Genomic DNA, 13884 nt, shown 5'->3' with positions numbered 1-13884 from the left:
AAAATACCACAGCGGTTTAACTCAAAGATCCTCCACTTTTTGGCAGATAATATTATTTTCTTATGAAAGGATCTTCTCAGAACTTTAACAAAAACCACTATTTGTCTAATTTAATTATTTTGTGCTTACCGTTCCATAAGAGGAGGGATTCCTGATGCTTTTCTGCAATTAAATCCATGGTTCTCTTTCTTTTCTCCCAAGACTCTTAATTGCTCCGTGAAGAATCTACGAATCTCATTCTGCAGTAACAGTGAGATCTATTTTCTCTAAACCAATGTAAAATCTTTTTTCTCGATCACGCAAAAGATTTGCTCGTCTTTATATTAATGTAGAGAAAAAGTTTAATACAACACGTTTTAGCGATACCCTAAGGGGTCGGAAGAATTGTACATAGACGCTCAGACCCACCCTAGTATACTGAAATCAATGGTGTTACATTGGGAACTGATCAACCCGAAAAGAGACACCGGCTAGGAGGCCTATGCCCGCGCAAGCCGAGCAGCAGCAGCGCTGCTTGCGCACACCCACTGTCGTCGTCCGGCGGGAACAGCTCACGAAGCGCCTCCATGTGACTGGGGTCACCACCATAGATTTCTCTGTATGCCTTTGTGGCCGATGTGGACGGAGTCGACATCTCTCTGGTTAGTCCCAGGCATTTCAAGACAAGGTGCTCGCCTCGCTTGGCCTATCGGGATGTGGGATAGGCTCTGTGCCGCTATCCGCCTGCTCCTCTTAGGGAGCGCGGGCGGTGGACGTCTATCGAGGGCCAAATCATCTCCGAACAGCTCTAGGAGTGGCGGCTGTCCTCGCTTTCGTGACTCGCTCGATGAATCTCTTGAGGCTGACTGTTGGCGGAGTCTGTCTGAACCAATGTAAAATCTTAAAAGCTGGATGGATCTAAGCTACGCAAAATCGAAGGATCCATGCATTTTGATTGTATCCACGAGAGCTATACAATGGCGAAGTCCATTTTGTCAATAGAGCTCATCTTCGGACAGTTTGCTTTAGGGAATGTGGATGGTCCAGTTTTCCTAGACTGCCCAATATCTGCCAATTTTGGTCCTCTACACTTGGTATCATAATTTGTTTCTGATCAGATGTTCCATTTTTTTTAAAAAAATCAGTTATTTGTGCTCCATCGCCACACCAATCCTATGTTGCTACGAGGTGCCATAATTCTGTAACTGCATGTACCCACTGTGACATATAAGTAATATATACCCATATTGTACTTCCTCCGTTCCTTTTTACATATCACATTAGAATTATCTATCTTTGACCAACCATTTAAAAAATTCTTATAATTTCACAACAAAATGAATTATATATTATGAAAATATTTCTTATAGTGAATCTAAAAACATAAATCGTATGACATGAACCTATATATATTTTTTGAAATTAATGGTCAAAAATACAAATAGTGGATTTCAAACAATGCTAATACGACATGTAATAAAAGACGGAGGAGGATATTCTTTTTTTTGCGAGACCCATATACAGGGAGACGCTCACATATACGAGCGTAGACTCACCCCTATAAACACACATACGCACCCTATGCCTATGAGCATCTCCAAAAAAAACTGAGTTGGACCGACAAATCTCGAGATTGACAAAGTCACCATATCTATTGCTACAGAAAATGATGTATCATTAGTGCATAAGACAGTAGGAAGTAATGATGGAAAATAAAATATGGAAAACATTCAACAGAGGTTATCACAGAAACGGTGAAAATGTGTAGCATTAATTACACATGACAAGCCTTTATTATTTATTTATAAAAGACTATGATGCAACACAAGTTTAAATGGATCCATACTTCGATCCATCCCCACGGTTGCATTTACAACAAAGAAGAGGCCCGAGGGCATCAGATGACAAAGGTTATACATATTTACAATGGGCAAAACAAGCCAAGTACTTATGGTGTGTACTTTTTTGTACTTTAGATCACTTATCTACGTTCACCAAACTGATCCGGAGACGAAATACCTCGTGAACAGCTCCACGGTTAAGAATGGCAAGAATCTCTGCTCCCTCAGCCATGGTGAGCTCACCTACTGAGATTTTGCGGGACTCATATTCGTCAGGCAACCGGAAACCATAGAACCACCTACCAAGCTTGAGCAAGTTCACACAAACTATCCTTTCTGATACACTGGTGAGCTTGGAGTGCTTTACTGACTTCAGTTGGCTGAAAAAAAAAGATAGTGTGTGTCAAAACTACAATTTATGAGTAGCCAAAAGCTTGCTTAGACCATTCTAGTCAAAACATCTGATATCAGTCAAAGCACAAGAGAAACCTTCAGACGATTTGATAACTCATGCTTCCAAAGCTTTAAATGTTTATACTATCTTAATGTTCACTTTGGGTATTTCCATACTTTGATTTTTGGTAGATGATACAGAGGACATCAGGCATATGTGCATGACAAAATAGAGTGGCATGCCTATAAGCAGTGACTACAAATTACACATTATGGTATTAAAAAGACTGATTCAAAACAAAATAAAATAGAGGTTGCCAGAATATGGAGTTACAAGTAAAGCATGAAGAACAGTTACTTTAGCAATTTAGAAATGAAGCAGTCTTGAGTTCTTTCGACACGAAGCATGTTCAGCCATAATAGAATCATCAGCAATACATAACTCACCAGCACATGCAAAGATGCGATCGAGTAGTGCAGTCCAATTAGGTTTATTATCGCACTATGATTCCTTGAAAACAAGAAAAACTGGACATCGAGAAATCCTATATCAGGTATCAAGGCCAAATCAGCAATAGCTTTCAGATAGTATTCGGATTCAAGTGACCCATTATTTAAGCTGCTTCCCACAAATTCAACCACATTAGATATTGCAACAGCCATTCTTCTGTGTTGGCTGATGTAGAGAGCTTTCCATCCCTGCAGCATAATTAGCAGAAAGGTTGAAAGCTTGATCAGCCATTCGTTCAGTATCATGGGAGCATGTATATGTGGAAAAAAAAATACAAAGGGAAATGGTACATCAGATATTCAACTTTGGGGTCAACTCGTCTTTTTAACTTGTATATCTCACTCTCTAAAAAGAACAAAGTAGTACTTCAAAAATGCAAAAAATGTCCCCTAAAGATAATCATAGATTTGCAGTAGGCAGGCAGGTTCAGTTCTGGTCCAATAACTTTGGTTCTGCTAGCGAAAGGGTTCAGAGCCTAGTGGTTGTGACTCCTGAGTAGCACCTCCAGCACCTGGGTTCAACTCATGTGGGATTTCAGTGCTGGATAAAAAACCTCCCTCGCTGACAACCCATAAAATGGTGTGCACTGTCATGGTTTGGGGGTTTCTCAGTCAGCTGAAGACTGGGTTTCTTCTTCCAAACAATACCAGTGGGGGCGGTCTTTCCCTCGCCAGGCTGAGTAACTTGGTTCTGCTAGTCTGTTATATACTAGCAGATGGAACCAGTCAGTGCTCTACTTCTTCCTTTCTAAGAGACCTCATAGAAACTGAAGGAGAGGAAACATGGAGGGCTAGAAAAAGTTAAGCTTTAAAGGAGAGTACAAAAGGTGTTCACCGAAGAGTTGAGCTTTAAAATGGACTATATCTGAATTATTGTATATTTATGGTCAAATAGAGAATTGATTATTCATGGAATCAGTTAAATAGGTAATTTTTTTGAACCAAATATCAAGACTTAACATTGGAATGATTGTGTCTTTAATGGCACGAGTCCGAGTGTCTTATGGTGCTCACTCCGTTGGAGCAAAAGCGTTAAGGAGTTGTTGGTCAGGTCGTTTGCTAGGGTATAATCCCCCTGTTCGCTTGAGCTTATTTTGAACTACTTTTCAGGCATGGAACAATATTTTTCCTCTCACAACATTTCAGCATAAGCATGCCAAATTTCAGCATCAGTGAACAGGGTGAATACCCCTGGCATTGGTAGATTGATGGTCGCCTAATTGTTCAGAAGGACCTTTTCGTTTCTAGTTTTTCTTTGTTTGTACTGTAGCAGTGCAAGTGCTAGTTTCGGGTGTGTGTTTTGGAGGACTTAGTCCCTCAGACCCCCCCCCCCCCCCCCCCCGCCACCCCACCCACTCTCTTCTCTGTACGCAACTCTCTTACGTTTTCGAGAAAAAAAGACTTCACATTAACTAGCTGAACCAATTTGGTGATTCCACCAGATACAAATGAATAAGGTTTCATATAATAAAATGAAGAAGGGGGTATACATGACAAAAGAGATGGTAACATTTATAATCAGCACATCATGAACAATGAGGTCCGAGGGAACATGGCACTGGGTTAAGCAAAGAATAAAACACGATGATAGCAGGACATGCGTGTTATTTTTCCATATAACGATTCTAGATTTCACATTTTGGGCAATCCACTAGCACAGTCCAAAGGTTAGATTACTTGACGATCATCCATAGTCCATTCTGCTCAGATCATTGGGTGAGCATCATCTTTTCAGTAAAAAAAAAAATCAATAAGTACCTGTATAGCAATGAACAATAGTTTTCTGATGCTACAAGAAAGAAAACGTATTAACATTGACCTCAGGTCAAGGTTATGCAAAATTTCCTCCGTACCAGTTACCAATTATGGCATAATAACAGCCTAAGGCAGGATGATACATTAACACTAGAAATCCGGAGATATATGCCTAGAAGATCGAATTTCGGTCAAATTGAACTAGGATAACCACAAGATCAGAGTATGGCTACCGCAAGCACTTAACTTTACCCCTCTTTGCGTACCTGCACACGGGACGACGACGCCAACGCCTCCGCCACGGCAGCTGGCCAGCGGCAGCGGAAGAGGCGCTCCCAGATGCAGTCGGCGTCGCAGGCTCTGAGCCAGGAGCGCGAGCAGCCGCCGAGCGCGCACACGTCGGCCTCCTGCCCGCGGTTGGAGCCAGCGGAGTCAACGAGAGAACCCTGTAGTATCTTCCGTGGAGCGAGTGAGAGGGAGGGCACCGACCTGGAGATGGGCGGCGACGGCTAGGGCGATGTCCTCGGGAGGTCGTCCCACCTCCCCGCCGGTGAGAGTTCCATTTCGCGCGATTCCCCTTTTGCGGCTGCTACTGTACTATACCAGCGCGAGGCTTTAACTGTGGAGCTGCTAAAACCGCAATTTTCAAGCTTAATTAAAGTAGGTAACTTGAGCTTGTCTCTCACTTTCCTTCACCTGACAAATATGCCGTTCCACGGCTAGGATACTCCACGGCCACGTGATTCACGTACGGGCTGAAAGTGAAAGTTCTTTCCATTTCACACGGCCATTGGAGCCCAAAAAGGCCCACTACGGGGATATGTACAGTACAGTATAGCTTACTATTTATTTTTATTTTGGAAAAACTTCAGCTTTTTTAAAGAAGTATATCAACCCACATTTATCACAAACACAAGCACCCAGGATTTAAACTAGTTATAGGTTCGAAATTAAAATCCAAGACATTAACTAAAAGATCATCTAGATATGAAGATCTGCATGGCTCTCATCCGAACACTATAATAGAACACTATATAATAGGACAAATATAAAAAAAAATACAACGCATAGGATCACCAGAGCACCTGATGAAGAGGAGAATGGTCACCACATCATACGGTGGGGTTGGATGGGTTCAAGTGATGGAAAAACAAGGCCATTGGATTATAGAATAAAGAATAAAAAGTGCAACAAAGATGTTGGAGCCACCCAATGAAGGAGGAGGGTACTTTCTAGATCATTTGGTGATGCAGGATTTGGTATTGGATTAGTTGGCAACCAGTTAGTAATGGCTAGTCACACCCCACATGATCATCATCCAATGGTTCATTGGTTTTGGGCTATAAATACCTTCATATTTTCTAGTGTACCTTCGTCTTGGCTACATATTGCAAATCTCTTTTGTGGGTGGGTAAATAAAGACACTAGAGAAACATATAGATATATACTTCTTGATACATAGTTCTTTTTCAGCCGATTTAATTCACCTCCTTCCTCCCTCTTGGGTCACATTGAGCCCCCCCTATTTCCTTTCACATATGGCCTTATTTCCATCATCGTTCATTTTGTGCGAAAGTCCACTGTAGTTGATGCATACAGTTAAATTAACAATATACAATAAAACTAATGAAACAAAGAATAACTAGCGGTATCTTACTTTCACAATAACTAGTTCATGCAATAAATCCGAAGTTATTTTGACCCGCATTTGGAATACTAGAAAAACCCTTTCCACATAGTACTAGACACCACTGCACGCTTAGAAAAAAATTCTCTTTTAGGATATCTTGTTTGTCATAACTTTTCTAGATCCATTAAAGGAGTTTCTTTTCCATGGTTGGCAACAACAATCGTGTGGGATAAATTTTATCATGTCATAAATCTCTTCTGGTTGGGTTATCTTTAATAGTTTGGGACAACCTTCATGGCACTGATAGACTATTTGTCTTGATTTTATGTATAAGTAATTGTGTGAGCCATCAATTTAGAGGTGCAAAGAGGAATGCTTTGGAAACAATTATCTTTGGAATCTTGTCCATCACGTATTAGATTAGTATCATGCACAGTTTCCACACAACACCATTAATTGATTAAATGCTTTGCCTGGTGTGCATGGATCAATACATTTCCCACCAAGCCTCAATCCATTGCAAAGAAAGCCCCATTACCCATCCCCGCCATTGCCTTATGGAACCCAACAACCATCGCATTCCCCATATATATCCTCTAACCTCCTGCCCTGCCACCACCATAAATGCGAACATTATTCCTCCTTCACACCAAAATGGACTTCAAAAGGTACTGTTCTAGTCCCTCTCCCTTATCCGAATAGAGTAAGAGTTTTTGTCAGAGTAGTAGGAGGTGGAGGGGATATGGAATTGCTGGAGGGCAACTTCAACATATTTCATGTAGAGGAGGAAGAAGACGAGACCTTGCACATCGCATTGTATGGGCTACTACTATAGAGCAAAGTGTTGGTCTACTTTAAGGAGGAGGAGGAGGAGGAGGGCGATAAGGATGACACCAGTAGTGTTGGCATGCACTGGCACTAGGGTGGTGCAAGAGAGGCTGGCGACATGAGCATGTAGTCCACAAGTGCTAGCCAAATGGAGGACGATGAAGATGATAGATGACTTGGAGGGTACACAACTATCCTTGTGTTTGCACTGGTTGACTAGAACTAGTGTGCATAGAAGGAACCAATAGTGGATAACAATGTATCATGAATGAATTGTGGACTACAATGTTTAGTGTATGTATTGTAAATTTGAATGCAATTTGAAAATAATGAATTTAAATCCGTAACAGGTTGGTTGCAAGTTGCAACAACCAGTTGTGTGATGCTCTCTTGGTAACACTCCCAATTGTTGAGGAAAACTAGTAGTGACGCTCCAAAGTACCACTATCAGTTGGTGTCAACAGACGAGAGTGAAACTAATAAAGATGTGTTTTAGTCCTGATATTTTTAAACACATATCACTCGCAGTTGGCATTTGACACATGGCTACCAGTTTTAAAACCACTATCACGAGTTTGGAACCGATTGTATTGAGAGAGGTTCTCTTCTCTACTAGTCTATAGTATGTATAGTTGTCATCGTTGTGACCTTTTTCTTCAAGTATCTAGACTTATGGTTTCATTGTGAAAACTTTTTATTTGTAACAGTATGTTAGTACATATGAAACTAACATAAATGCTGTGTAAATATATAATGTCGACGACCAAATATAATAATCAGTTAGTTGTCGTTATGCCGAAGAGTCTACTTACTGTGCAGCCATTCCAGCAATGTATAATAAGCATGTATAATTTTGCAGAAATAAAGCATTCAAACATGCAAACATGAAGCTAAACTCGGAAAACACCAACCAAGGGGTCGCACGCAAGCCACCAGCTTTGGATGCTAATAACTAGTCCATTTTTAATTTAATACATGCAATAAAATTGACAATGACAACAACCAGTAGACAGGACAGGAGTAGAAATAAAATAAGCATATGTATAGCACAACTAGTTCAAACAATCAAGTTTCAGCTGATGATCAAACCAAAGGAGATGAAACGAAACGAAATTAACTAGAGAATCATGCATGAGTCCATGACAAAGCTAAGGATCTGCGGTACGGCGCGCGGAGAATGCAAATCCATGGGTTGGCGGTGGCGGCTGGCGCATAATCATTCGTTCACTGATCGTCGCCTGGCGCCGGCTGCCACAACGAAACTGAGAACATAGGGGCCCAGCACGAGTGGACGAAGAAGCACCCCTTCACAGCGGTTACCCGATACAGCGGCTTTTGCCTGTCGCCGTCGGACAGCCGGTTTGCCAGCCTCATCGTCTCCTTGAATCCGTCCATTGTCACCGGCGCGGGCTGGAACCCGGCCGCCACCATCCGTGGCACCCAGCGCAGCATCTTCTCGTGGCGCTCCCGCCGCGCCGCGCCGTCACGGGCGACGATGTCCACGATCTCCTCCCGGAGATGCAGCCGCTCCACGACCGCGCGGTCCAGCGACTCGCGCGGCACGCGGGACACCTCCAGGTCGTTGAACAGGACCGCGTAGTGGTCGAAGGCGCTGTTGACGCGGTCCCAGAGCCCGCCCCGCCCCTCGCCGTCGTTGTTGTGATCGGCCTCCTGCTCCGTCAGCTCCAGCAGCTTCGGGGACAGGTCGCGGAGCACGTGGAGGAGCGCGTCCGCCCTAGTCATCGTCTCGTGCTCCCGATCGGCGTGCCTGACGATGGTCGCGTCGGCGATCAGGCGGTGGAGCTGCAGCGTCGACGAGAGCACCAGGGCCGGTCCGCGCTGTTGATTATAATCCTTGTGTGCTAGATTAGCTTACCATATTTTCCAGTAGCTATTTAGGCGCATGATCACTGATTGTGATTGTGTTTAAAGATCTTGATTAGTTTCCTTGTAATAGCTTATTTAAGCATGGTAATACAATCAGAAACATTGCCACTTTGCAACAACAAAGATCATCGTGTGTCCACTGTGTTCGTGTGTGTTCATCGTCTTCTCCCTCTTGCTGTTTCGGGATTATGACATTTGGTACCAGAGCCAGATCCTGACGTCGCCATGTCGCAGTCACCATCCAAGAAGCTGCTGACTGGTGATGCCTCCGGCGAGAAGAAGGTCCAGCCGTCGAACTCGCCGCCACATCGCCGTGGCCGCTCTCACAGTCGCCGCCTGCGCAGCCGGGACGCCGGGTCGCGCGTCGTCGAGCGCATCATTGAGCGACCATCAGCGAACATCGTGTGGCTGATGTTGACCCGGACCAATTATCCGGAATGGGCCCTGGTCATGGAGGTAAACTTCTAGACCCTCAGAGTCTGGGATGTTGTCCACCATGGCATCGCCGAGGACCCCGACGAAGATGAGTACCACGACGACCGACAAGCGATGGCCGGACTCTTGCGCTCGGTACCCTCCGAGCTTTGGAGCACCCTCGTCGTCAAGCGCATGGTGAAAGAGGCGTGGGACGCGGTCTAGAACTTGCGGATCAGCGACGAACGCGTGCGCAACGCCAGCGTGCAGCAGCTTTGCCGGGAATTCGGTAACCTCTCCATCAAGGAAGGGGAGAGCGTCAACGAGTTCGGCATCCGCATCACCGCGCTCGCCACCAACCTCCGCTCCCTCGGCGACAACATCACTAACGCTGAGGTAGTGAAGAAATTGCTACAGGTGGTCCCTGAAAGGCTGAACCAAGCCGCTGTCTCCCTCGAGATGTTTCTTGACCTGAACAAGGTCACCATCGAGGAGGTGGTCGGACGGCTGTGCGTGTTCAGGAGCGCGCCAAGCCCAAGGAGGTCATGGACGCCATGGGGCGCCTGATGCTCTGCGAGGAGGACTGGGAGGCCCGCCGTAAAGCGCGCCGTGAGCAGGAGAACTCTAGTGGCAGCGGTGGCCCCAGCAGCCGCGGGAAGCGCCGAGGGCGCGGACGCAGTCGCGGCGGCGGATCCTCGACGCGTGACGGCCGTGATGGCCAGAATGCAGGCGCCGGGAACACCGGTGGCGGGAGGCCACCACCTGGTACCCTCTGCAACAACTGTGGCAAGCTCGGCCATTGGGCCAAGGATTGCCACGGGAAGAAGAAGGGCACGGCACATGTCGCGCAGGCTGAGGAGCATGAGCACGCGCTGATGTACATCGCCGCGGACACCGAGGTAATCACGCCGTCCGTATCATGCTACCACCCCAGGTCGCCGCCGCCCGTCATTGAGCCACAGGCGCGTGTCCACCTTGTCGAACCGAAGGTGCTCCTCCACCTCAGTGAGGAAGAGAAGGAGGCCGTGGTGTCTCGCCGCTGGGTACTGGACACCGGGGCCACGAACCACATGATAGGCACACGCACTGTCTTCGCCGAGCTGAACACCGACGTCACCGGCACTGTCAAGTTTGGGGACGGATCGGTGGTCGACATCCAGGGCAAGGGTACCGTCCTCTTCGCCTGCAGATCGGGTGAACATTGTCGCTTTGACGGGGTATACTACATCCCACGCCTCACCACGAACATCGTCAGCCTGGGGCAGATGGACGAGGACGGCTACAAGGTCGACATCGAGTCCGGCATACTGCGCCTCTTCGACCTGGAGCAGAAACTGCTGGCGAAGGTGCACCGATCACCGAGCCGGCTCTACTTCCTCGACATGAACATCGCCGCTCCAGTGTGCCTCACCGCGCGTGTCGGTATGGTCACCTCAACTTCTAGGCTCTACTTCCAGGCGCTGCGCAAGCTCGGGCGTGCGGACATGGTGCGAGGACTACCGGGGATCGACCACATAGATCAAGTCTACGAGGACTACGTCCTGGCAAAGCAGAAGAGGATGTCGTTCCCCAAGGCCGCCAAGTACCGGGCTCAGGAGGAGCTTGAACTGGTCCATGGAGATCTTTGCGGCTCGATCTCGCCATCAACACCGTCCGGGAACGCCTACTTCTTGCTGCTTGTCGATGACATGAGCCGCTATATGTGGCTCACTCTTTTGCGCTCAAAGGTGGATGCACCAGCAACGATCATGACGTTTCAAGCACGCGTTGAGCGCGAAACCGGCAAGAAATTGAAGGTGCTCCACACCGACAGCGGTGGTGAGTTCACCTCAGTTGAGTTCGGTGAGTACTGTGCAGGAGAGGGCGTCCAGCGTCACCACTCGGCCCCATACGCGCCACAGCAGAACGGCGTGGTGGAACGTCGAAACCAAATGGTCGTGGCGATGGCGAGAAGCATCCTACGCGCGCGGGGCATGCCGAGCCACTTCTGGGGCGAGGCGGTGCACACCGCCGTGTTCCTCCTCAACCAGGCGCCCACCAGCACGCTCGACGGGATGACCCCATACCAGGCGTGGTATGGGAAGAAGCCGTCCGTGCACTTCTTCAAAGTGTTTGGGTGCGTCGCCTACATCAAGCGCCTGCGCCCGCATCTCAGCAAGCTCGACGACCACAGGTAGAAGGTTGTCTTCATCGGGTACCAGGACGGGTCAAAGGCGTACCATTTCTTCGACCCTGTCACCGAGCGCGTTCATGTCTCCCACGATGCCACCTTCGATGAGGGCGCACGCTGGGACTGGGAAGTCGCCTCGGTCGCCATCAATGAGCACCCCTTCACCATCGCGGACGATTATGAGCTGCGGCGCCAACATGCCGAGGCGACGGCCCAAGAGCCGACGTCTCCTAAGCAGTGCTCGCCGGCTTCCTCACCACCGACCGCGTCGTGCTCGTCGTCGTCACCTAGCGCACCGAGCTCACCGCGCACATGCGTCGCTGGTCTCGACACCATTGATGGCTGGGACGCAGGTAGAGTTCGCGACACCACTCACTGCTGACCCAAACCTTGATGCTGATGATGATGAGGAGGGGGAGCACCGGTACCGGATGCTGGACAACATCCTTGGCACGAATGCAGCACCTAGACTGGCACACCACGACGTCGTGGAGGCTGAGCTGCACGCAGTGAGCCACGCCGTGAGCGTGGAGGAACCTAGGTCGCTGAAAGAAGCTGACAGCGACCCCAACTGGGTTGCTGCGATGGAGGAGGAGATGAAGTCGATCCGCGACAATGAAACATGGTCGCTGGTAGAACTTCCGCGCGGACATCGAGCCATTGGGTTGAAATGGGTGTACAAAGTGAAGCGCGATGAGAACAGGAGCATCGTCAAGTACAAAGCCCGCCTTGTCGCCAAGGGCTATGTGCAACGTCCCGGCATCGATTTTGAAGAGGTGTTCGCTCCCGTCGCTCGACTGGAGTCAGTGCACCTGCTCCTCGCCATTGCAGCGCACTACGGCTGGGGCGTCCATCACATGGACGTCAAGTCGTCATTCTTGAATGGAGAGCTCCAGGAGGAAGTCTACGTCCAGCAACGTCCTGGCTTCGTCGACGACAAGCACAAGCACAAGGTGCTTTGACTTCACAAGGCACTCTATGGCCTCCATTAGGCTCCACACGCATGGAACCAGAAGCTGGATGCCGAGCTACTATCGCTTGGGTTCACGCGCTGTGTCGATGAACATAGGATGTACACCCGTGGCAAAGGTGAAGGGCGCCTGATCGTGGGCGTATACGTCGACGATCTTATCATCACTGGAGGTAACACAGATGTCGTGGGGAGGTTCAAGAAGCAGATGCTGAGCACCTTCCGCATGAGTGATCTTGGGCTCCTCTCCTACTACCTTGGCCTCGAGGTCACCCAAGGAGCTCATGGGATCACGCTGCGCCAAAGTGCCTACGCCACCAAGATCCTCGAGAAGGCTGGGCTGGCAGGTTGTAATGCGAGCGCCACGCCCATGGAGATGAAGCTGAAGCTTCTGAAGGAAGGCTCAACGCCAAGTGTGGACGCCACCGAGTATCGCAGCCTCATTGGCAGCTTGAGGTATTTGTGCAATTCCAGGCCAGACCTGGCGTAAATGGTGGGCTACCTCATCCGGTTCAAGGAGGCGCCGTGGCAAGAGCATCTGGCAGCTGTGAAGCGCGTCCTTCGCTACGTGGCAGGCATGGTGCACGGGGTGTGCACTACCATCCGGGAGGAAAGAAGGGAGCAGTGCCTCGGCTATTGGGCTACTCCGACAGTGACCTAGCAGGCGACGTTAACGATCGGAAAAGCACAAGCGGTCTCATCTTCTTCCTTTCTGGTGGGCCGATTGCATGGTAGCCGGCGAAACAAAAGGTGGTTGCGCTGTCGTCCTGCGAGGTGGAATACATCACGGCTGCTGGAGCTGCGTGCGAGGCAGTTTGGCTAGCACGGTTGCTGGCTAAGCTCGTCAGAGGAGCCGTCCTCGCACCCAATCTCAAGGTGGACAATAAGTCCGCCATCGCCTTGATGAGAAATCCTATGCATCATGACCGGAGTAAGCATATTGATGTGAAGTTCCACTTCATCCGAGAATGCTACGACAGGAAGCTGATCGACGTCGAGTTCGTTGGTACTAAACTGCAGCTGGGCGACATCTCACTAAAGCGCTCGGGCGCGTTCGGTTTCAAGAGCTTCGAGGAAAGATTGGCATGCTTGATGTAAATAGTAAGCACAACAAGGCTTAGGAGGAGATTGTTGATTGTAATCCTTGTGTGCTAGATTAGCTTACCATATTTTCCAGTAGCTATTTAGGCGCATGATCACTGATTGTGATTGTGTTTAAAGATTTTGATTAGTTTCCTTGTAATAGCTTATTTAAGCATGGTAATACAATCAGAAACGTTGCCACTTTGCAGCAACAAAGATCATCGTGTGTCCACTGTGTTCGTGTGTGTTCATCGTCTTCTCCCTCTCGCTGGTTCGAGATTCTGACACGCGCTGCATTCCGAGGGACGCGATGACGGTAGCCGAGAAGTTGTCGATGTGGGCTTGCACCGGGTTGAGCGCCATGGGGACGTGCAGGCGCGTGGCCTCCGCGGTGAGCAGCTCGGTGGCGCTGGTCAGGAAGAAG

The 13884-nt window shown here is 48.4% G+C and overlaps 2 protein-coding genes and 1 pseudogene across 2 annotated transcripts; 1 reads left to right on the top strand and 2 right to left on the bottom strand.

The window, feature by feature from the left end:
* Positions 1-1753: 1753 nt before the first annotated feature.
* LOC136513270 (uncharacterized) lies at positions 1754-5041 on the bottom strand (annotated as a pseudogene).
* Positions 5042-8160: 3119 nt separating this feature from the next.
* LOC136510785 (scarecrow-like protein 3) lies at positions 8161-9050 on the bottom strand. The gene is made up of 2 exons (XM_066505124.1): positions 9026-9050; positions 8161-8807 (listed from the first exon to the last, which is right to left on the bottom strand). The coding sequence occupies exons 1-2, from the start codon at positions 9048-9050 to the stop codon at positions 8161-8163; spliced, it is 672 nt and encodes a 223-aa protein (XP_066361221.1).
* Positions 9051-12477: 3427 nt separating this feature from the next.
* LOC136510784 (uncharacterized mitochondrial protein AtMg00810-like) lies at positions 12478-12867 on the top strand. The gene has a single exon (XM_066505123.1). It carries the CDS (start codon positions 12478-12480, stop codon positions 12865-12867), a length of 390 nt encoding a protein of 129 aa, XP_066361220.1.
* The last annotated feature ends 1017 nt before the right edge of the window (positions 12868-13884 follow it).

The sequence above is a fragment of the Miscanthus floridulus genome, chromosome 16 (genome assembly GCF_019320115.1).
Source record: "Miscanthus floridulus cultivar M001 chromosome 16, ASM1932011v1, whole genome shotgun sequence".
NCBI lineage: Eukaryota > Viridiplantae > Streptophyta > Magnoliopsida > Poales > Poaceae > Miscanthus > Miscanthus floridulus.
This window is presented reverse-complemented; position numbering and strand designations above follow the sequence as displayed.